Source organism: Cupressus sempervirens, chromosome 2 (genome assembly GCF_028749045.1).
Source record: "Cupressus sempervirens isolate cs-2001-9-10 chromosome 2, ASM2874904v1, whole genome shotgun sequence".
Taxonomy (NCBI): domain Eukaryota; kingdom Viridiplantae; phylum Streptophyta; class Pinopsida; order Cupressales; family Cupressaceae; genus Cupressus; species Cupressus sempervirens.
In genome coordinates this window covers 41,384,192-41,407,878 of record NC_143119.1, presented here as the reverse complement: position 1 = coordinate 41,407,878, position 23,687 = coordinate 41,384,192, and the positions used below count along the sequence as shown (strand labels likewise).

Below are 23,687 nucleotides of genomic sequence, written 5' to 3'. Positions count from 1 at the left end.
GCGAGCTGAAAAAAAGTACTGTATGGTCTAAAGCAAGCTCCTCAGGCTTGGTATGTTCGTATTGATAGATATCTTCTGAGCTTGGGTTTTATAAAAAATGAAGTTGATCCGAATATCTATTTCAAAGGTATAATAACCTCATGCTGATCCTAGTTCTTTATGTTGATGATCTCTTCATTACTAATGATGATAAATTGATAGACAAATGTGAGAATGACTTAACTTCTGAATTTGAGATGACAGATCTTGGATTAATGCACTACTTTCTTGGATTGGAAATTTGGAAAAAGTCTGATGAGATTAATCTCAGCTGAGGCAAGTATGTTGTAGATATTCTTAAAAGATTCGGAGAGCTTGATTGCAAACCAAATATGACTCCTATGGAGGTTAATTTGAAAAGACTTCAAGAAGTTCTTGCTGATTCAGATTTGATTATTTCCGCTCTCTATAGACAGTTGATTGGTTCCCTCATGTATCTTGTTAATAATAGGCCAGATATCTACTATGCAGTTAATACTTTGAGTCAGTTTATGTGAGAATCAAGGAAATTTCATCTCATTGCTGCTAAGCACATTCTTAGATATGTCCGTTGAACTCTAAAGTATGGATTGAAGTTTTCACACACTGATGATCTTCAGCTTCATGGTTTTCCTGATTCAGATTGGGTTGGTTGCATTATGGACAGAAAGGTACTACAGGTTTTTGCTTCGGCCTTGTGTCTGCTATGATTTCATGGTGCAGCAAGAAGCAAAAATGTGTTGCTCAAAGCTCAGCTGAGGCTGAATATGTGGTTGCTTATACAGCAGCTCAAGAAGCAATATGGCTTCGTAAACTCCTCATAGGATTATTTGGAGAATCATTGAACTCTACCACTATTTTTTGTGACAATCAGAGCTGTATTAAAATTTCTATCAATCCTGTCTTCCATGACAAGTCTAAACACATAGAAATCAAATTCCATTACTTAAGAGACATGGTGTTTCGAAAAATTGTGGAGATGAAATACATCAGCACAAATGAGAAAACTGCTGATATACTCACCAAGCCATTGTCTAAGGTGAAACTTTCTTATTTTAGAAATAAGCTAGGTATGATCAACTTTGAGACTTAAATGGATCTAAGTCTTGTTTTTGTTATTTATGTGTGAATAAAAAAGGTAGGTTGTAAGATTTAGCTATGATAACTCTTTCACTCTAGGAATGATCATCATGTGGAGTGAATCCATGATGACGTCACATGGAGTAAATCCATGGGAGTTGGATGTCATGTTGAGTTACTCCATGACAGTTCATGTGGAGATCATCCATGATTAAAAGGCTTAACTGAGATTTTTACAAGTTTATCATGTTGAGTGATTCCATGATTTTTATTTGTGAATAAACTCTACATTGGGTGTTCTTATGATTATGAATAAAATATTTTTGTTCATTGAATGAACTCAGTAATTCCTAATTAATTTCATATTTACCCAGAGGAAGTGTTAAAACTTATAGCATCATATGAAATATTTAATCTTGTAATTCAAGTATTCATTCTAACGATTCCATTGGTTAGATCTGTCTGCATATTGATAGGCAGGTATAGCTCTTTCAACATACCAATGTATAGCTCAAACGAAATTGGGAAAATGGGCAAACTTGTGTGATGCCAATATGACTACCAAAGCACTCTGAAATTCACTCATTGGTTCTGATTTTAGCCCTGATGTGATATCTCACTAAACAATTCAAAGGCTCCATTCCTGTTTTTCTGACTTCACTTTGCTAAAGTTTGTTTGAGGCAATAAATGTATAAGATACATAACACAGTCGTGAGAAGAACCTAGGTTCGAACCCAAGCTGGTAATTGGAAAATACTATGATATAACCACAAATATATATTGAAAAGTAAAAGCAAAGATTAAAGGAGCATCCTCACATGCAATTTTGCTCAGCAATCAAGCATGGCTATAACAACAGAAATTAGCAAACAACATGAAAGCCTTGTTGTGTACCCACAAATGCCTGATAAAATATGTTCTTATTTCTCAAAACAGAATCAAAATTTAATTGCAGGTGAAAAGTTTAAGAGAAATCACCTGAACTTGACCCTTGCGAACCGCTGAATATTTCCTAAATTGGTACCTAACAATGGACGAAATCAATGGTGGAATTTCTGCAGCACGAATAGCATGCACTGTTGAAGTACAGAAGGACGGGTATCTAAGATTCCATTGGTATTGCCCAAAATTATTATCACTATTGTTCCATTTACAGATGGAAAAGCTTTGCCCCCCTTCGAAACCTAATTTTACTCCGCTGCTTCCTCTAAGTTGAAAAGAAGTTGCCAGTCTCAACCATGTTGTAGGGCATATGGTAGAAACGCACATTTTCTAATAGCTGCAACGCTTGACCATTTACACTAATGGTGGCCAAGCAAGAATTGGTGTCTTGCTTTTTTCACATATGCTCGTTGTTTGTTTCATCTACTACTTCATATCCAATCAGCCCATTCTTTCAAATTTCAAATTTCAGCATAGGGTGACCGTCCAAGTGGCCTCCAAGTGCTAGATATGGTGACCGTCAAATTCCAGGCTTCCTGACTATATGCTACGAAAAGCTGTGTGTTCTCTTTGCCCACTGATTTTTCTTGAAGGATATCTTTCCGAATTGAATACATTCCATCGTCTGTCATACAATATTCCCAATATGAGCAGCCCTAACAAAAGGATCGAATGGTGAAATTTGAAAGAATAGGCTGGTTGGACACCTCTACATCAGCCACATATTTGCAGCTTGGCAAAAAAAACATATTGCTAAGTTAGCAATTATGTTATTCAATTGTATGTGTTTGCAAATTAGTAACACATATTAATACAATTAGCTAATATGATTGCTAATATACTATTGTTTACATTAACAATATGTTTTTTACCAAAGTGCAAATATGTTGTTGCCTCGACAGTGCCCTCAACTTGGCTCCTAGTTGCATGGCTAGGAGAGTTGCATGAGATTCCGCTACATTATTAGTTCCATCCAGTTTTCTTTCTGATGTTATGGCTTTAACCTCCCCATGAGCCTTTCTTGCAATGGCCCTTGCTCTTGAAACCCCCGACTTACTTTTAGAGGCTCCGTTGAAGTTATTTTTTATCCAACCTTCATCCAACAGTATCCAAATTGCATTCTCCCTACCTTTTGTTTTGTCCACTCTCCTACTTCCATCATTATACCAGTTAATTTTCACATCTAACCAGTTTATCTGAATCAAACAATCCCATGAAGAGAAAATCCTATTAGCCTATCCTCGAAAAGTAATTACTTGCAACGTTTCCCCTAATTACTAACACATATTATACAATTAGCTAACATACTATTGTTTATTAGCAATGTGTTTTATATTTGCACCTTGGTAAAAAAACATATTACTAACAAACAATAGTATGTTAGCAATTATGTTACTTAATTGTAAGTGTTTGCAGATTACTAATACATATTAATGTAATTAGCTAACATTATCACTAACATACTATTGTTTGTTAACAATATTTTTTTTACCAAAGTGCAAATATGTTATTGCGTAGATAGTGTCATGAAATATTTAAGCCCATAGAAGTCGAGCACGAGCACAACTTCGCACAACTTTCGATGATGCAAATAAGTTGCACCGTAGTCGATGCCCAAGCTGAGGGCCAATAATTTTCATTTGGAAAAAGATTCAGAGATCATAGTCAATATGTTTTAAATGAGACATTCACAAACTTGGTATTTACAAAGCCAAATAGATGAAATTATTAAATATTTGGATAAGTTCACAAACTTTAAAATCAGCCACACTTTAGAGAGGCAATAAATTTATCCAATATTGGAGAAGTGATGTTGGAGAACTTCAGCGACTATCTGCAACAAGAGTTATTATAGTAAAGTAATGGCACATCTATAAAGATGGTGGAAGATGTGATGTAAAATTGTAATTATGAGACAAATTAAAGACTGCCCAAATGGATATGATGGTGGTTTTCGGCGGCATTCCTAAACTCCGAGAAGAATTAATTGTGAGGTGACAGACAAAGCGTGTGAAGGAAAGAGTATAGAGCAACAAGAGTGGTTATATTACTAGCAGCAAAGACAAAGTGTGGTAAGAAAGTAAGGATTTCTTATTTTATTTTTTTAAGGAAGAAGAAAATGAAGATGGAGGTCACTTTTTTTAGTTGATTCAAACAAACAACTAAGAGCTTTCAAGGGAACTGCAAGATGGGAACGAGTTAAAGGTTTACTAAAAATAAAAACAAATGAGATGATCTGAGTTGTGTTGGAGGTTATTGGAGACCAGTTCCAAGAAAGAGCTATAAAAAGGCGCACAAACCTGGACATGATTTTAGTCTTCATTGCATGGGGTTTGGAGCTGAACAAGAGCACCTACAAAGTGGAATCGGTAACACGAGCATTGTTTGTAGAGGATATACTAGATAGACTGGAATCAATCATGGAGTGGTTGATTCTAGGTATTGGGAAAGATATCAGTGAGTGTTTTGTTGACAAGGATGATGCTTGATGCTTTAGCTACGTGCCCTTTTTGCACTAGAAAGCACAAGTTGATAAAACCCTAATGTATAGGAAAGTAGAGGATGTCTGGCATAGAGTAGTGAGGGAACTGGGGCATGTGGAGCAGTTAGAGCAAGATCCAGTTGTCAGGCTATGGAGGAATGTTCCTCGTCGCAAAAGAAGCAGTGGAGGCTCTTGACAGGATCGGGCAGAGATGAAGGGATGAGGCACACGAGATTAAAAAAAATATAATTTTGAGGACGATAGCCAAGCAATGAAGGAAATGAGCAAAATTTTGAGTTTGCATGGAGATGACGAGAAAGACAGAGCATAACAGATAGAGAACTTTAGTCAACTATATGAATTTGAAGGAAAACCAGGTTTGAGTTTTGTATAGTCAAAACTGCGGATAGATGAAAATGCAACATAAGAGAGATAGAGCTCAAGTATGAGCTAATATCTTAGTTTCAAAAAATGTTTTTATGGATGAATTTGTAGTATGTAAAAATTTAGACTATATAGTTCTAAAATAGAGGAAAGGCTAGTAGATGAAAATTAACTATAAAAGGGGAAGAAAGAATGTGTGCTTGAAGGGTAGAAGAGGTTGATGATGGTAGGACTTAATCCATTATGGAAGTTATGTACTTATGTTTTTCTAATTAATACAGAAAACCTATTATCGATTAAAAAAAATGTGTTAGTAATTTGCAAACACTTACTATTAAATAACATAATTGCTAACATACTATTGTTTGTTAGCAATATGTATTTTTACCAAGGTGCAAATATGTTGCTGCATAGATAGTGCCTAAAATCTATACTTATAATAAAAATATACCATGCTAATTTTTTTTTTTAAATAAAATAAAAATCTTTTGAATTAATATGATATTGCATAGGGGAAAAAATGAAATCATATTTTTTAATTTTATGAATTTAATTTTAGCTTTTATTTAAAAAAAAACATACCACAATAATTTTTTATTTTTTTAAAAATTATTTTCAATTAATATGATATTAAATAGTAAAGAAAATGAAATCATATTTTTTAATTTTATGAATTTAGTTTTTTTTACTGACAAACTTTTATTTTAAATATAAATATCTGAAATATAAAACAATAAATTTCTAAAATATATATACCAATAGATACAATTTGATAAATAGATGAATTAATTTTTTAAATAATAAGAATATAAAATTGTCATAAGTATTACAAAATAGGATAAATAACTAAAACAAAACAAAATTATCACTTTATCATTAATAATAATAATACTTACAATTCAAAATATAAAATATAATATTAATATTTTATTAAAATTTACAACTTTCCCTCCTCACCTGGCACTGCTTTAGTTGATTGAGGGCTTGCTTCTTATATGGTTTTTATAATGAATAGTATCTGATTCTGACTTCGATCGTGTGAACTCTTGAGGGGTGATCTTGTATCCCCGGCCCCCTTTTTTGTGAATTGTACTCTTAGTATATTTTTATTAATAGAAAACGACTATTCATAAAAAAAAAATTATGACTTTAATATAATATCATATTTGAAAAAAAAAAACTTTGAAAAAAATGCTTTATTTTTTTGCACAACAAACTTTATCAATTAAAATTAAATTGCTTACAACAAAGAAAATGAACTAGTTATAAACATTATGCTAAGCTTAAGGAAAATTTGGTGGGAACATATCGAAAGTCATGTAGGTCAAATTTGACTCATGTCATCCTGGTCACATCACCATTCCCTGTTTCATTGCATAGCAGAGAAGTCGGGCACAAGCAGGACTTGGCACAACTTTTGACAATGCAAATAAGTTACACCGTAGTAGGTGCCTTCACATTATAACTTAATTTGTACCTTTATTTATTTCAATAATTGCACAACCAATAAAATAATTACAAATTATTATTGTACTTGTCAATACTATTACATTCACTTTATCTCAATACTCAATAAATGTTAACTAATGAAAATCTTTCTCTCTTTTTTCATTATCCAAATATTTATTTATAAAGTTTAAATTTATATTATTTATTTTTTTCATAAAAAAAAATTATTTATTTGCATTCTCCTGGGTTTAAACCAATTTGTGATATAGAAATGTTTTAAGAATACCATATTGTATAATTTTAGCCAAAAAAATTGTATGTGATTTCATTTTATATAAACTTAAATATTAATATAATATAACAAAATTCGATATAATTCTTTACTTTTGTAGAGTACAATGTTTATGGTTTTTTAAGTTTTAGAATTTGAAAATAATTTTGTAAATTATTTAATATTTAATCAGAGCTCTATCGAGCACAAGTCCCTGCCTACTGCTAAAGTATGAGAAATTATTATAAATAAATATATGTAATATTAGTTAGAGATATAATATGTGAATATACAATATTAATATTTTGATATTAGTTCTATATATTTATTTGATTTTTTTATAGAAAAGATTAACATTTATGTATTATAAAATATATTTGATTATAATTATGTAACAATATTAAGTTAATTTTTATTAGTTTATAGATATATAAAAATTAAGTTTAGGAAAATTGTGTGAATCATATGGTTAATATACTAAATCTTGATGTGATGTATATGTGAAAAGTTAAATTTGACTTGTACTATATAAGACATTTAAAGCTTGTATTAGTTTACATTACTATATTTGTAAATAAAAATATAGTCCAATAGGTTGAAATAAATATTGTTCAATGTTAATTATTACTACTATTTCAAGTAAATTTATGTTAGGCTTATATATTTAATTTCTTAATGCATATTTATTTATATTTCATTCACTTTTCATCGTGAAATGTGAAAACATTGAAATATATTAGACTTATTTGTCTTAATATTTATTTTTAGCGAAAATTTAATTTTGACTCATAATAGAAATATTGAAAAACTATACATAAAACATAAATTTTGAATGATTTTATAGATTTAATTTTTTAACTTTGTTAAATAATAAATAAATTTATAGATTAATGAAAATTAAATTTTACTATATATATATAAACTATTTAATGATTTTGATCAATATGAAAAATTAAGTCATAATAGTATATAATTTATTTATTTTTAAATATTATTAAAGTTTCAAAAATATTATTTACAAATGCTAAATGTTTATAATATCTTTGTTAGTCTTAGCTAAAATATTAATTAAACTAAAAGTAAAAAATATTTTATCTTTCAAATCATTAACAATTTGTACTTTTATGCTTCAAGTCTAGTCTATAAGTACTAAATGTCTCGATGTAGATATTACCTAGATAGCTTATTTAGGATAACCACTTATAAGGATAGGTGGTTTGGGGTTTCTTGTTAATTAGTGTTCTTGTTCCTTATACTTCTCGTAGGTACATAAGAGTTAGGTGGTTTAGGGTTGGTTCCTTTTTAAGTCTTAGTAGCTTTTTAATGTTCTCACAGGGTTCTTTTTATAGGATAAATTATGATTAGTTTCAATAATCATTTAGGTTTTGTCACTGCTTGCAATGATGCATGTCTTTTAATGGTAGCTTATCTACCTCATGATTCTTCAATGACATCAAGCATCTTAGTTAGTGCAGAACAGTGGAGCACCTTCTAGAGAAATTGTTGTCCTGTCTTATTCTTCTTGTTATAGTGCCTTGTCTTTGTCATTCGGTTTGTCACTTTACAGACGTGTATTCAAACATATGTGTTTTTCATACCGCCAAGGTCTGCACTATGGCCTTTCAAGGCAACATCAAACCTGAAAGATGGAGTCAAATTCTTAAGCCAGTTGATGAGATGACTCACATTGTAGTAAGTAGGGCTATTGGTGAAGGTTTTTCCAACTATGATTTCACTTGGAGAATGAATAGCGATATCATTGGCATATTCATTGGATGCATGGCCAAAGTCGGGATCTCCAAATGGACTATAGTAAGACTCTGTTTTAACATCTTCGATTCTACTTGGTGTCATGGTGTTTTCAAAGTAATCATGAGTTTGGATAAAAATTTATGTGTGCCTCTCTCGAAAATGTATATGAATCACCTACCAGGAAGTATGGTTATGGCAAACATTCTTAGGAGGCTTGCCATAGTAATTAGGGATATGGCTACATTCAATTTGGCTTGGCCTAAGATGGAATCCTGATTCCATTTCCTCCTTCACTAGAGAAAGATCACACTGGATCAAGGCCTTGAATGGCTTAGTGATTATCTCGGCCTTTTCAAGGTTTATATCCACCTGGGAGTGGGTTTTGGTAATTTGGATATGTTGGATTTCTGCACTCCCAATATTGAGAAGACTAGCAGAGCAAGATCTTCGTTCAAATTTAACCCTCATTTTCAGTCTGAAGACCTGAATGACATTACAAAAGTGATTATGGTGTTCTAGAAGAAATAAGGAGTTCTCAAGTTTCAACGGTTTTGGATTCTCAATTTGTTTTGCTCTAGTGTGTTGGCTAGGCTAAGATGTAATATCTCCCTTGAAATTTGGGAGATTTGTTAGGGATTCTTGGTTTTCAAATATGCGGTTAGCTTAATAAATCCTGTCATTTTTTCACATCATTCTAGATAAGTATATGTCAGCCCCTTTTTAGGCTCTTTTAGTTAAGATAAAAAGCTACTAAAGGTTGATTCTAGTATGTAATCAAGGAACATATAGTCTCCGTGTTTTCTGGATTATTAGATGTTTGGGTATAATTATAATTATCTACTCTCAATATGAACTTAAATAATAATCATTAGTATGAATTATTCATCTCTTTTGAAGGCTTCATTTCTTTTATTAAGTTTATCTGAACTTTCATTTCATTATGAGTTATCTAGTAATGCATCAGGCTTGATGCATGGAAAGTTGGTTTGGAAATTTAGATATAGATTTATGTTGTTCGAACAAGCAGATTTTTGAATTTCATGTATTAAATTTATTCATGGTAGACCAAGTTATTTGTATTTAGTGGATCACTATGTGTTTTCATTCCTAATTCGAAGGGTTTGATAGTCTGGGACTCAGCTCTGTTTTATTTTAATTGATTGATGATTGGAAATAGTAAAGTTGGGTTGTGGAGTTGAGTAATCAAGGTATCAATTGGCTCTAACAGTAGTTAATTTAGTCTACCCTGTTTGATCTCTAGTTCTTTAAATAGATTAAGTCTAGATGTAAGTTGTGATGCTCTAGTAGACTAAGACTAATTCTTCTAATTCTTTTTGCTCTGCAAAGTAGCTGAGGTTTAGTTTTGTCATTTTCATGTAATAAGCATGCTGAAGTTTATCATAGTTTAGCATTTTAAAGAATTTTTAAGATAGTATCATTTTTAATTACAAGCACATATATAATGTATCTGGTAGGGATTTAATACTAACTACTTTGCTGACATTTGTATGGATTTAGTTAATTGAGTTGGGGTAATTTTATCTGGATGAGTTGGTAAGCTTCATTTCAAGTATAGTAGGATATAGTAATAATCCTAAGATAAGGGAATTAGCATAATCTTGCCAAGGTTCCTTTTGTGTCTTGAAAATAAATATAGCACTACCACTAACCACACAGGTTGACAAGTCAGTAAGGTAGGGATGAATTTTTTGTCTAGTTATGGAAGGAAGTAAAACGTAGTGGTTGGAATGACTCATTAGCAAAAGGTCTCAGCTGTATATATCAATCATTTGATTAATTGTACTCATTAAATTATGAGATTCTCTACTATAATAACGTCAATTGTGATAATCCGATCAGGGTATGCCCCTTTTATGGTGTAAATAATAAAGGAATATGGTCCTAGGCCAGACTGGAGGTTTTCTTCCCCACTCTTTCCTACCAGTGCTTGTTTGAACAGTAGATTTTATTATAATTTTTAAAAAAAAATATTAATCAATAAATTCAAGGCCTTGGCCATTTATTGATAAAAAAAACATTTTTTACTTTTAAAATAAATATAAAACTATACTTAATATATCTATCTCGCACGTCGTTGTGTGTAAATAAAAAAAATTCAATGTTTGACAAAAAAAAAATTGGTTTTAATTCCCTCACAGGTAGAGTCGGCAAAGTTTGGATGTTGTTGGGATAGGGGACCTACACGTGTTTGCATGTCCCACCAGGTATAGTCACATTATACACTTGCCTTTTGGATGGTGAAGATTCGATCAGACAACTAGCAATGCATTCCTTATAGAGTACTATTAAGTGCAATTAATGTTGTCTATTCAAAGAGATATATTTCTAAAATTTTGAACTGGGAAAATAACATAAAACCCCATGAAAATTACAATGGACCAATTGAAAATTAGAAATTAACTAACATAAATTAATTTAAAAATAGAAATCTTGTCAAGCTTTAGAACTCGAGTATTTTTAGAGTTTCATAAATTAAATAGGGGGGTCTAGTGAAAACATTAGTACCCTACCTATATATAGGCAGGGACTAATAAAGCATTATACAACAAGTGATCAATATGAATTATATATTATAGTGTATTCATCTAAAATTATTTAGATTTCTTGTGTAGTGATTTTTTTTTTATTAATCAAGATTTATAAAATAAATTAAATACTGATTCTAAACTCTTAAGCACAATAACATTCATTTTCATGAAAATAATTAAATAAAAATAAAAATTAGAATTAGTGTTATAATTATTGATTATTATTATTATTATGTTTTTGTAAAGTATAAAGAGAAAATAGAGTGTCAAGGTTGAATAAAGGACAGAAGAAATATATGTTAGGATAGTAAAAATTTATGTTTACTACAATAGAAATCTGTGTTCAATGAGGATTCAATGAGGAGTCTAGAGAAAATGAAGTAGGTTTTGTTCCTTTTAAACAAAGCAATTGTTCATTGTTCCCTCTTATTTCAATCAATATTTGGATTTTCAAAGATTTGTATGTTGAATATGGCATTCGATGCACACTTCCTAATCCTAAGACCAAAATTCTGATTAATACTTAATGTTGTTTTTTATTGGACAATCACATTTTTTGGCTAATGTTGTTTTAGATCATATTTTACTTTGAAATAAATAAATTGGTGAATTTTATAAATAGGGTCTACTATGAACAAAGTTAAACAAAAATAATGTGAATGAAATGTGTAATTTTATTTTCAACATTTATGTGTGGAATATGGCATTTGATGTGCAATTGTTTATTCTAAGATGAATGTCTGATATGACTGAATAATGTTTAATGGTGATCTTGATTTGGATTATAGAAATTTTAGTTCATGTCATAACATTATGAATGATATTTAATAGAGTTTTTAGATCTGATTGTATTCATTTTTTAATTGTATTATATGGTCGCTTGAGAATATAGATATTGAAAAAATAAAAAATATTGGTGAAAAGAGTTTAACATGGTCAATTCTATTACACAACATGATGAATTAAAGAAGTAAAATATTTTTAATTTTGAATTGTTTCAATTTGGTGAATTTGAAATATGGTTCATTCTATTAGAGTTTCAATTAATTTATTTGGCAGTTTTTAGGTAATACATAGTAAGAAACAAATTAAGTCTAAAAAAAATTATTTAACTTTGATTGTTGAACACTTATAATATACGAGTATTAGCATTGTTGGTGTAAATAAGTACTTTACTATTTACACTTAATTAAGTTTACTTAGCTTAATGCATTATTTAATTATATTGCATTATTTTATTATTTTTATTTGTGAGACACTTGGGAGTTTGCACACCTTTTGAGTTGTCATGTTGACAACACAGAAGTACGCAACTCCATTTGAGCACATGGTGTCTACAACACTGTTTTGCGTGTCCCACCCTTGTAGACTTATCCTCACATCACCGCACTTACTTTCGTGCTTAATGGAGGATAACCCATATCTGGTGGACATGTACTTGGTTGTATGACACTTCATGGTGCTAAATTCTATGCATTCTAGAAGCTCTCCTAAGGCCTTTATATTCAAGCTCTCCTAGTGTACTCTGTGAGAACCAAGTTATTGAATACATTGTTATTCTGATCATACTCTCTCCATTTTTTGTCTACAGTTGTGCTTGTGTTTGAGTTCTTAGTTCTTGGGTGAATTTTGCCCTTAGGAAAATTCTTACATGGTATCAAAGCTTGGAGACTTTCTCATCGCAAGCCGTTCGAGACCTCTTGTTTGCTTCATCACCTCAGCCTGAATCTAGAGTACTGCAGAAATTGGGAGCGTCTAGGACCATATCTGACCTCTCCATTTCATCCGAAATGTTGAACCAGTGAAAATCGACTATAAGCATGCCTACCTTGGCTCAAAGTCGACTATGAGGCAAATTTTTTTTTGCAAATCAGAACCCAGAGGCCCTGATTTGTAGTACATGGTTATGATTATTTTTCGCAAATTCATTTGATTAATTTAGATCTGCACATTTGATTTCTCTGTAGTTATTTTCTGTTAGTTAATTAGCGAAATTTCAGAGAAAATTTTTTCGGCAGACCCGGGCTGTGACACCCCGGATCTGCCATTTTTGGAAGGTATTTTATTTGATCACAGGGAGTTATTTTATTTATTTGGCAAAGAGGGTTGTACTGCATAACCTGACACCCTTCTTCACAAATTTCTCGGTGACCACATTAATCGACAGGCAAATCTGTATTCATATTTGCAGTCGAGCCAACCTAACATACAAAGCCCGGCAACACATCCACCGATAGACTTTGTTCTTTACATAAGTCTTGTGGCCCTTTTCATTTAAAAGAGTTTGTAGACCCCAACCTGGCTGATGTGGGATTAAATCCCAATTTTTGACCGCTGCAAATCACTTCCGGCACTCGCTTTTGGTACCTCCGACCGCCGTTGTTTCAATGATTTTTGGCTGTTGATTGTTTACGACCCTAGGCACGCCGTTTCCTGCCGAGCTCAATTTTTTGACATCATGTTAACTAGATCCCAGCATGTTCGACTTTTTTCTGCCGATCTGGAGCCATTTTCGATGATTGGCGAGCGTAGAGGTGTTTTTCGGCACAGACTTTTCCTGCCCGCATTTTAGAGATCCCACGCACTCTTGTGGTTGTTCGAGAGGGTTCAAAAGTCTCCAGCGACTTTTTAGACTCCCATCAATGATCCTTTCCCACCCATCGAAGGACAGATGCCACACGACATTCTATGTTGTGATTTAAATTGTGACACATGGCATTATTTAATACGTCCACAATCTGCCACGATGGACAACACCATCACCGCCCAGCTGTAACTGACACACAGCTCTGATCAAACTGCCACATCACCCATGGAACCAGATAGCACTACCACCTCAGTAGTACTTTTTTCCACGTGTCATGTCTATACAGTACGGGTAGACACGTCACCCCAAGGGTGCCAAATTTTTGCTCACGTTAGTAGCAAACTATGTTAAATTTGACACCATCTGGACGTCATTCGAGGGAATTTTACAACTGTGTTGACAGCCATTTGACCATCAAATTTAGACTCACAATTTCTCCTCCAGAACCCTCTCCAGATTGCTTTTCAGTTTGGCAGCCTAACTTTGCGAGCTCGTAACTTGGACATCTGGACTCCAATTCAAGTACAATTTTTTTTGAAATTAGGTAACATTTCTTGAATTTTCCAGTGGTGGTGTTTTTTCTAGTTTTGGTGCCCAGATTTTGCAAAATTTGCATTTTTTGGCAATTGTACCTGCATAATCCTACCTTTTACAACTTTAGAAGCTTCGTACGAGCACATCTGGTCACTTTTTTAGGTTCCATTTTTTTGAAAGTGCGTATTTTTTCATCTACTTTCCAAATCTGAAATCATATTCTAGAGTTGTGTGGACAAAATTCTCACTTTCAAAATTAGGCCTTCTTTGGCATTGTAAAGCTTTGATTCTTTTTAGAATTGTTGTATATCTAAGCTACAGTGCTTAAGTGATATATTTTAGCCTCATAAGGTAGTTTTAAAAGCCAAATCAGAAAGTCCACTTTGTTCATTTTGACAAGTGGCCCATTGTAAATGCACTACTTATAAAGTGTGAAAGCATCTCTTTTGGGGGGGTTTTTTGATTGAGTGAAAGGGGGGGTGTGTAGTGTGTTTTTGTGTCTCTCTATAGTGCTCTTTCATTTCTACATCATGGGTTTTAAATGTCCTCCTCTAACTTCATGCAACTATTCTACATGGAAAGATATTGCATGGAGTAAATTAATGAAAAAAAGGATATAGTTTATATGTTGATGGTACTATTACTGAACCTACTGATGCTAAAGAACTCATTGATTGGACAAATCAAGACCGACAGGTTTTTGGTGTAATCAGAAGTTGTGTACATGGGGATCTTCTCTTTCACATTAAAAATTGTTCAGAATCTAAGGAAACTTGGGACAAACTTGAACAGTTGTATGGTAAAGTGGATGAAGAAAAGGGATTTCAGATTGAGGATGATCTACTTCTCTTGGATCCTAAGAATTATGACACAGTTTAGGATTATATCATCAAATTCAATGAGTATAGGGCACTTCTTAAAGATTGTGGAAATCCCATGAAGGATGACAGGTTAATTCATCACATCCTGAAGAAACTACCTTTTGAGTATGCCAACTTTGCTTCAAGTTTTAATACTCATAGGTTAACCATGGGATCTGCTTACCAGAAGCCTTCCTTTGATGGATTTGCAAACATGTTGATTGTTGAACAATCTCACTTGGTGGATTTTGGCCTTCTCAAGTCATCTGAGACCAAAGCCTTAGTAGCTCATGATGATCATACATCTAGTCAAGGGGGAAAAAGCAACAACAACAAGAAGCAGTGGAAGCAGAAAACACAATCTGAGACACAAAATGACTCATCTCAACAAGGCAGTTCTTCTTCAAACAAGAAAGGAAGTAATGACAAGAAGGAAAAACTGTTTTGTGCATACTGTAAAAAGCCAAATCATGATGAGCATCATTGCAAGACAAAAAGAATCAATGAGTTAGAAAATCTACTCAAGAAGAATAAGATTCAAGTGCTAGGTACTTCCAAGGATTCTACTCCTAACTCTTCAAAGGGTAAAGGACAAGCACTTATGGCCAACACATGTTCTTCTTTGGAATGGATACTTGACTCAGGTGCCTCCTACCACATGGGTTCTTCAAAGCAAGATTTTTCTTCATTGAAGTAGTCACAGGTACCACACATCTTCGTGGGAGATGATGCTAAGATGGAAGTTGAAGGGAAAGGACATGTAGAAATGGAAGATGGGGAATTCAAATATGTTCTCTATGTTCCCAATCTAAGCTCTAATCTCCTATCAGTTTACCAAATCACTCACCTTGGAGATGGTCATAAGGTTGAGTTCCTTCCCAATTCAGTGATGGTGCGCAGTCTTAAAGATGATTCATTGGTAGTAGTTGGGAAAGTCAATGATGACAGGAGGTTGTATTCCTTCTCCCATTTTGTGCCTAAGATTTCTTTTCAAGCCTTGTTAACTCACTCTAATTCAAACATCAACTTATGGCATGAGCGGTTTGGTCACCTTGACTTTTGCTCTTCAGCAACTTTGCTCAAAACACATGGTCAAAGGTCTACCCAACATCAACTTTTCTAAGGGAGAGTGTTCATCTTGTTTAGTGGATACGCATCTCAAGGAGAAGTATGATAAAGGAAGTCTTCTCGAGCTCCAGTTGTTCTTCATCTTGTTCACATGGTATTAGTAGTACCGTTTGCAGTGACTTTAGTCAACCAAGGCCGCTACATACTCACATTTGTTGATGACTTTTCCAGATTCACTTGGGTCTTCTTCCTTCATCACAAGAATGAAGTAGTTCATAAGCTTCAAGAATTCAAGGCTCATGCTGAACACAAGTCAAGGAATGCCATCAAGGTATTAAGAGTGGACAATGAGAACTGTTATGTTGATAGAAGACTTAAGAACTTTTGCAGAACTGAGGGAATTGATCTTCAGAACTCACTAGCATTCAGTCCACACAAGATAGATGTTGCAGCTATGAGGATTAGGAATCTGAAGACCATGGCAAGTTACACGAGAAAGGCCAAGTCTCTTGATCCTACATTAGAAGTTGAAGCCATTAGCAGTGCTACTCACATACTTAATAGGTCTCCTCATCCAGCCTTAGATGGCAAGACTCCTTTTGAGGCAGAAAACCAGTTGTGAGTCACCTTAGAGTCTTTGGTTATCCAACATGGGCAAACCTATCTTCCAAGAGTTGCAAGGCACCGACATCTAGGCCTTGTACCTTTATTGGTTATGAAGACAATGTGAAGGCTTACAGACTTATGGATCCCAAGACTCATGAGATTTTTGTGGAGAAGGATGTTCACTTTGAGGAAAGTTCTCCGAGCTTGTCCTCTAATCCTCTTCGCACATCATACACAGTGGAAACTGATAGTGACACCAGCGATAATGCTTCAACAGGTTCAGACACATGGGGTTCTATCAACAGTTGCAGTGAGTGGTCACATCAGTCCAGTCCACGTGCTTATATTGCCACAGTGAAAGGTCCATCTCATCATGGTACATCTCATCTTCCAGCTCCAACTTCACTTGACTTGGGAGATAGACTTGAGACTTACATCTTCTCATTGATGATGACTCTTCTACAGTTGTTGCAAGGGCTCACTCTGACCCTTATGTCCATTCTCTACATGATCAATCTGTACCAGTTGGCATGATTGTGGATTCTTATGAACAACAATTAGTGGAGGTCTCTTTGTCAGTAGAGGAGATAGATGGTTCAGTGGACATCCTTTCCAGATCTGCATTCATTCTTTTCAGCACAGTTGGAAGGGGTGAACTTCAGCATCAGTACAGGGATACTTGAGCAGGTTTCAGGGCCAGCACACATCTTCAGAACTGTACCTTTGGCATTGTTTCTTCCTAAGGGGAGGAACACCATTTTGCATTCTTGGACCAGCTTTTTCCTCGGAGCAGTTTTCACTTGTTGGAATTCTTCTTTTGGGGGGGTGGGGGGGGAGCCTATTCTGTCTCGCTTCCTTCTCTCATTCTCTTTTGTATATACTGGATGTATGTCGTAATGGGGGGGGTCCTGATTACTCCATCCATCGATGGATCCTTCTCTATCTCTCTTTTTGGGGGAAGGTTTTTCCCATGAGGTTTTCCCTCTTTCCCCACTTTATGGGAGATTGCATTCCATTATGTACATGGGTACCTTACATGGCCTAGTAGTTGGGACCCATTCTGCATCTTCATCCTAGTTCGTAAGCTTAAGGGCATTCCCCTAACTTGCACTTAAGGGGGGGTGTTGGTGTAAATAAGTACTTTACTATTTACACTTACTTAAGTTTACTTAGGTTAATGCATTATTTAATTATATTGCATTATTTTATTATTTTTATTTGTGAGACAATTGGGAGTTTGCACACCTTTTGAGTTGTCATGTTGACAACACAGGAGTACACAACTCTATTTGAGCACATGGTGTCTACAACACTGTTTTGCGTGTCCCACCCTTGTAGATTTATCCTCACATCACCGCACTTACTTCCGTGCTTAATGGAGGATAACCCATATCTGGTGGACATGTGCTTGGTTGTATGACACTTCATGGTGCTAACTTCTATGCATTCTAGAAGCTCTCCTGAGGCCTTTATATTCAGACACTCCTAGTGTACTCTGTGAGAACCAAGTTATTGAATACATTGTTATTCTGATCATACTCTCTCTATTTTTGGTCTACAGTTGTTCTTGTGTTTGAGTTCTTAGTTCTTAGGTGAATTTTGCCCTTAGGCAAATTATTACAAGCATATATTGTTTAAGTGGTTCTTGTTTTTTAATTACACAATGTATTTTTTTTATCAAGATTGCTAACAATGAATTAGATGTAAATCTGTTATTCATCAATAATATATTTTGTTCTAGATATTGGTTGTAATTTGAATTTTAGAGTGTCAAAGTTTATGATAGAGAGCAAATCTTCACCAATAATATCTTTTCTTTTATAGCTTGGGTGTATTTTCATGTGTGTGTGTGTGTGCGCACGCGTGTGTGTGTTGTTTTAGATGTTACATGAAATTTGAGTCTTAGATTGTCAAGTTAATGGTAGTGAACAAATCTTTATCAATGGTATCTTATGTTTTATACGTTGGATTTAATTCAAGTTTTAAAATTGTCATAATAATGAGTTACGAAAATCTTCAATGCTATGGTATGTTTTTGTTGATTGAATTAAGCTTAGATGGCTAGAATGTTTATATTGATTATAACGAGTTACATTAAAAGATAATTAATAACTATAAGAAAAACCAAATTTTGTTTTATTATCTAAATTTGATAGGGTTTCTAATAACAAATTTATATATATATATATATATATATATATATATATATATATATATATATATATATATATATATATATATATATATATATATATATATATATATATATATATGAAAAAGGAATTGAAGTAAAAGAGCGATTTAAGTTACAAGTTGAGCAATAAATTTAACCAAATAGATCTCAATGATAAAGTCCATTATTATAACAAAAATAGACCATAATAAAATTTTAAAAATAATTTACACAAATTTTCTCTTTCACTAATTTATAAAATATAATAATTAATAATTAAGTTTTTTTTTCTATCGATAAGAGGCCAAAGCCAAGATTAATTATTAGTGTTGTAATTAATTATTATTATAATTCATCAAGTGCGATCGTGAGTAGATTTGAACCCAAGACCTCTTCAATAAGAGGTTCACAATTTACCATTGTGTTGTATGCCCTTGCCTATAATTAAGATATTTTAAAACAAATAATAATCTTTTTTATTATTCTATTAGTTGCACAACTATTGAAATGAATACAAAAGTTAATTGTAGTAAAAGTAGATCACAATAAATTTATTTATTTTTTGAATTATATAATATTACATTGTAAAAAATTTGAAATCATATTTTTCAATTTTATGAATTTAGTTTAATATACTTATAACTTTCATTTTAAAAATAAATATTTTAAATATATAGCAATAGATTTCTAAAAAATATATAGCAATAGATAGAATTTGATAAATAGATGAATGCAATTTTTTAATAATAACAATATAAAATTGTCATAAGTATTACTAAATAGGATAAATAATTAAGTTAAACAAAACTAACACTTTATCATTTCTTATAATTATAATAACACTTACAATTCAAAATATAAAATATAATATAATTTTTTTATCAATATTTATAACTTTAATATTACATCGTATTTGAAAAAAGAAACTATGATAAAAAAATGTTGAATTTTTTAGATAACAAACTTTATCAATTAAAATTAATTCGCTTACAACAAGGAAAATGAACTATTTATAAACATTACGCTAAGCCTAAGGAGAATTTGTTGGGAACATACTAGAAGCCACATGGCTGGATTTGATTGGCACTTCATGTCATCCTATCACGTCACCATTCCATGTTCCATCGCATAGTAGAGAAGTCAGGAATGGGCAGGACTTGGCATGGCTTTCGATGGTGCAAATAAGTTGTATATAGTTTTACAATGGCTGTATATAGTTTTACAAAATTATGAGGGAACGAAACCCTTTAAAAGTGTACATTTCATCTAAATGTTATACATAGGAAGAGATTTGTCTAATTGATAAATGATCATATCCCTTGCGTGAGAGATTCTTCACCATTGAACATTCCTTTCTCAAGTTGAGCTAGATAGTTAACACGTTAGCAATCAAGTAAAACCATAGAAAATAATGTCTACTAACCAGATTATATGGAGAATGATTTCCATACCTTGTTAATTTTTGAAATTAACAATCAAATAGGAATCATACTATAAGATACCAAATTGGAATGCTAACAAAGGAGATCATATAACAAGCATCAGCAAGACATGAGAAACCAGTCATAAAACTTCTAATTAAAATTAGTCTAAAGCTATTATAATAATGATGATTAATAAATAAACCATAAGGGATCTACACTAACACCAAAGATTTAAAAAAAAGGAAAGAAATAACAAATGGGAAACTCAATCAAATGTTATATCCTAAACCTGCTAAAGCTTAAACCAACTAAGAAAGAAATTAAACACAAATATCACTATCCTACCAATCTCATGAACTTTATCTATCGCAACGACAGAGGCAGTTACCTCCAAACATAAGAAAAGTTAACCCCCTCATTTTAAAATCGAAGCTAAATGAAACAGAAGCCAACATCCTAAATCCTGCAATCTCTAATATACAGTATGACGACATAATCATAATCAATCACAAAAAAAGGCATAATCAAATCCTCTAAATTAATCTTCATGCTTAAAATAGAAGCAATCTTATTTTCACCAACATTAGAGATAGAGCTTCAATTAGATCCTTCCAAGACATGAGAGTAAAGGAAATAATCTCGCAACTTTGAAAAGCATCCAATTACTGGTAATGCATATCGAAGAAACTTTATCATAATATTGAAGGGGTATGAAAACTAGCCCACTTTAACACCATAATCATAATAAAGCGATTAAAGATTGAGTCGAGAATGAGCATTACTCATAACTAACCAAGAGGATTACTAAGATAGTAGTACATTAACCTTCAAAAACCCACATCTGATCTATGAAGAAAACCATTTGGAACGAATCTGTAAATGCAAGGGAACCAAAATCTCAAGTACACGAACCACCAATTCTAAATAAATAATCATCATTCCACCATCTAACATATGAGATAATAGCTCATACACTAAACAAGAATGGAAGATTAAAATATCAGATTTGGAGTCGTTTAAGATACAAATCCAACATCCACATTAATATAAACTGCTATGTATATTAATTATATATGTTCCTTTACATAAAGGCAATATACAATTATAAACCTAAAATATCTTTAAATCTTAATACAAAGTATTGGACTTTCTTATAAATATAAAAACCCTAGTCAACATACTAGTGACAAAAAGCGGAGTAACTACCTATATACCAAAAAGTAGCTGAGGGACCCCATCCATCCGAAAACCCTACCCGAGAAAAACCATAATGACTTCGAAAATGTCATTAGGGTTTTCCACCTGAAAGTTTGGGGGGAGCTCAAAACCAGCCTTAAATCTTCTTATCTTTTCTACATTGGGAGTACAGAAGATCAGGGCTTCTAGGTTATCAAATAAAACTCTCGTATGGATATATGCATGAAAAATGTTGAGGTATTCTATCAACCAAACCCTGTTAACTTCAACTACAATGCCCCTCCAATGCAAAAGGAACCTAATACTCACCTCCATTTTCGACCACTAGGTGTAGAAAGCGAGGCTCTCCTAGATAATTAATGAGGGTCGATGGTAAGCCATGTCCAGCTTAGAGGAGCCTAGAGGAAAAGCCATATATCTCTCAGGCAGTAGAATATGCAGTTTTCTATTGATGCCCCTTACTGCATTCTCTAGCCCCTTGCGCCATGTAGATTGAAAAATGTCATTACAGAGATGAATGATCAAATCATGATCCACCTTTGCTCTAGCTAAACATCCAATAAAGGATCCAATAATGCTACTATTAGTTTGCCAGGTGTAATTGTAGTCAAAAATACCTTCACTGATCACCCTCCCCACTGCAATCCTCGACATATCATTTAAAGGATTCAAGATTCTATTCCAGCGTTCTGGTTTCACAGGGCCACGAAAAGCCATAGTTCATGATTCTTTGGAGCGGAATACCATAATGTTAGTGTCCATTGCCATAGAGAGAAAAGGTAATAAACTTAGATGAATACAATCCCATAAAAGACAAATCAAAGAAGGATCTAGAAAGAAACTAACGCGCTTAATAATGGTGATGACACCATCAAACCAAGTCACGAGGGAAACAAAGGATAAAAAATGATAATCATCCAACAGGAAGCCCATCATGATTTGATCATATTGGGAAAAATTCATCATGCATCGAGCCCTAGCTCTATAGCACTTAAGAAATAACAGACTCAAACCTAAGGTGACATTAGTCATGCATTAACAGGAATAAATATAAACACTAATTACATAATTTGAGTAACTAAAACTTCTAATCTGTGCTATTGATAGGGCGTGCATATACTAAGGAAAGAAGCTTAGCTACTATAATTTATAAATATTATTAGGAAAAATCAAATCCTTCATGAGGTGAATGTTAACACCATCAACACCTTTATTCGCAAGCTAATCTGCTTTCTAATTACCTTCACGATAAATGTGATGAATTTGGTAGTCCTCAAAATAATCAAGAAGATCAAGGACAACATCAATTCTAGAGTGAAGGACCCAATTAGGAGTAGAGCATTTCCTAATAGCATTCAAAATAATCTAAGAATCACCTTGAATAACCAGTTTGGCTATCCCAACATCCAAACATAAATGCAACCCTAATCCCAATGCTTCTAGTTCGGCCAAGTTATTAGACATAGGCCTAATGGCCATCGCCTTTTTTACTAACCATTGACCAAAATCATTGTTGATGATACATCCAATTCCCACCGTGCCAGGATTACCTTGGGCCGCTCCATCAAAATTGAGTTTGGACGAGCCCATGGGGGTGGGGGATCATTTACAGTTAGCCCTATCTTCTTTGCTTTTTTTTAACTAAACAAGAGGGGGGTTAATCAGGTTGGCCCAATTCTTTTTCATAAGACCATCCCAGATAGAGAAGGATCCTTCTTCTTCCATACATTTTCTGAGATGGGAGTTAGTGACCTCCACAATACTAGCCTCAATTTTTAAGATTAACTCCTCATACCTAAGTTCATAATCTTGAAAGATGCGCCTATTCCTTTCCTTCCAAATCTCCCAAGATACAATAGGCAAACAAATATTCCAAAGTTTACTATAAACTCCCTTAGCCAAGTTGGTGGGCCAAATTATAAGAAGGTCCCTAAAAGACTAAGGGAATGGCAAAGACCAACCCAAGTTAAATCTAAGCCACTCCCAGCAATTTTGTGAATAAGGACACCTATAAAGAAAGTGGTTTAGGTCTTCATAGTTCTGTTTGCATAGTACACATCTAGAAGGACCATGAATACCAAATTTTCTTAGCCTCTCAGTGGTTAGGATCCTATTTTGGAAGGCTAACCACAGGAAGAATCCATCCTTAGGAATACAGGCCCCATCTCAACATAACTTGAGTGGGATATCAATACTATCCCAACTTTGAGAGTAGAGTAAAGCTTTGTAACCATCTTTTACTCTATAATTGCCATCATTCGCAGTAGCCCAAATAAGTTTATCTGGCTTTTCTAATTGCTTGACTACCCT

General features: G+C 33.2%; 1 protein-coding gene across 5 annotated transcripts in view; it reads right to left on the bottom strand.

Annotated features, from left to right (window-relative positions):
- The window catches only part of LOC149570972 (uncharacterized), a 219,804-nt gene extending 217,037 nt beyond the window's left edge, over nt 1-2,767 (bottom strand). For all 5 annotated transcript variants that reach the window (XM_089812515.1, XM_089812516.1, XM_089812517.1 and 2 more), the window contains exon 1: nt 2,078-2,767. In XM_089812515.1, the coding sequence (XP_089668641.1) occupies nt 2,078-2,368 (291 nt within the window). In that variant the 5' untranslated portion in view covers nt 2,369-2,767. The remainder of the gene's footprint in view (nt 1-2,077) is intronic.
- Nucleotides 2,768-23,687: the final 20,920 nt, after the last annotated feature.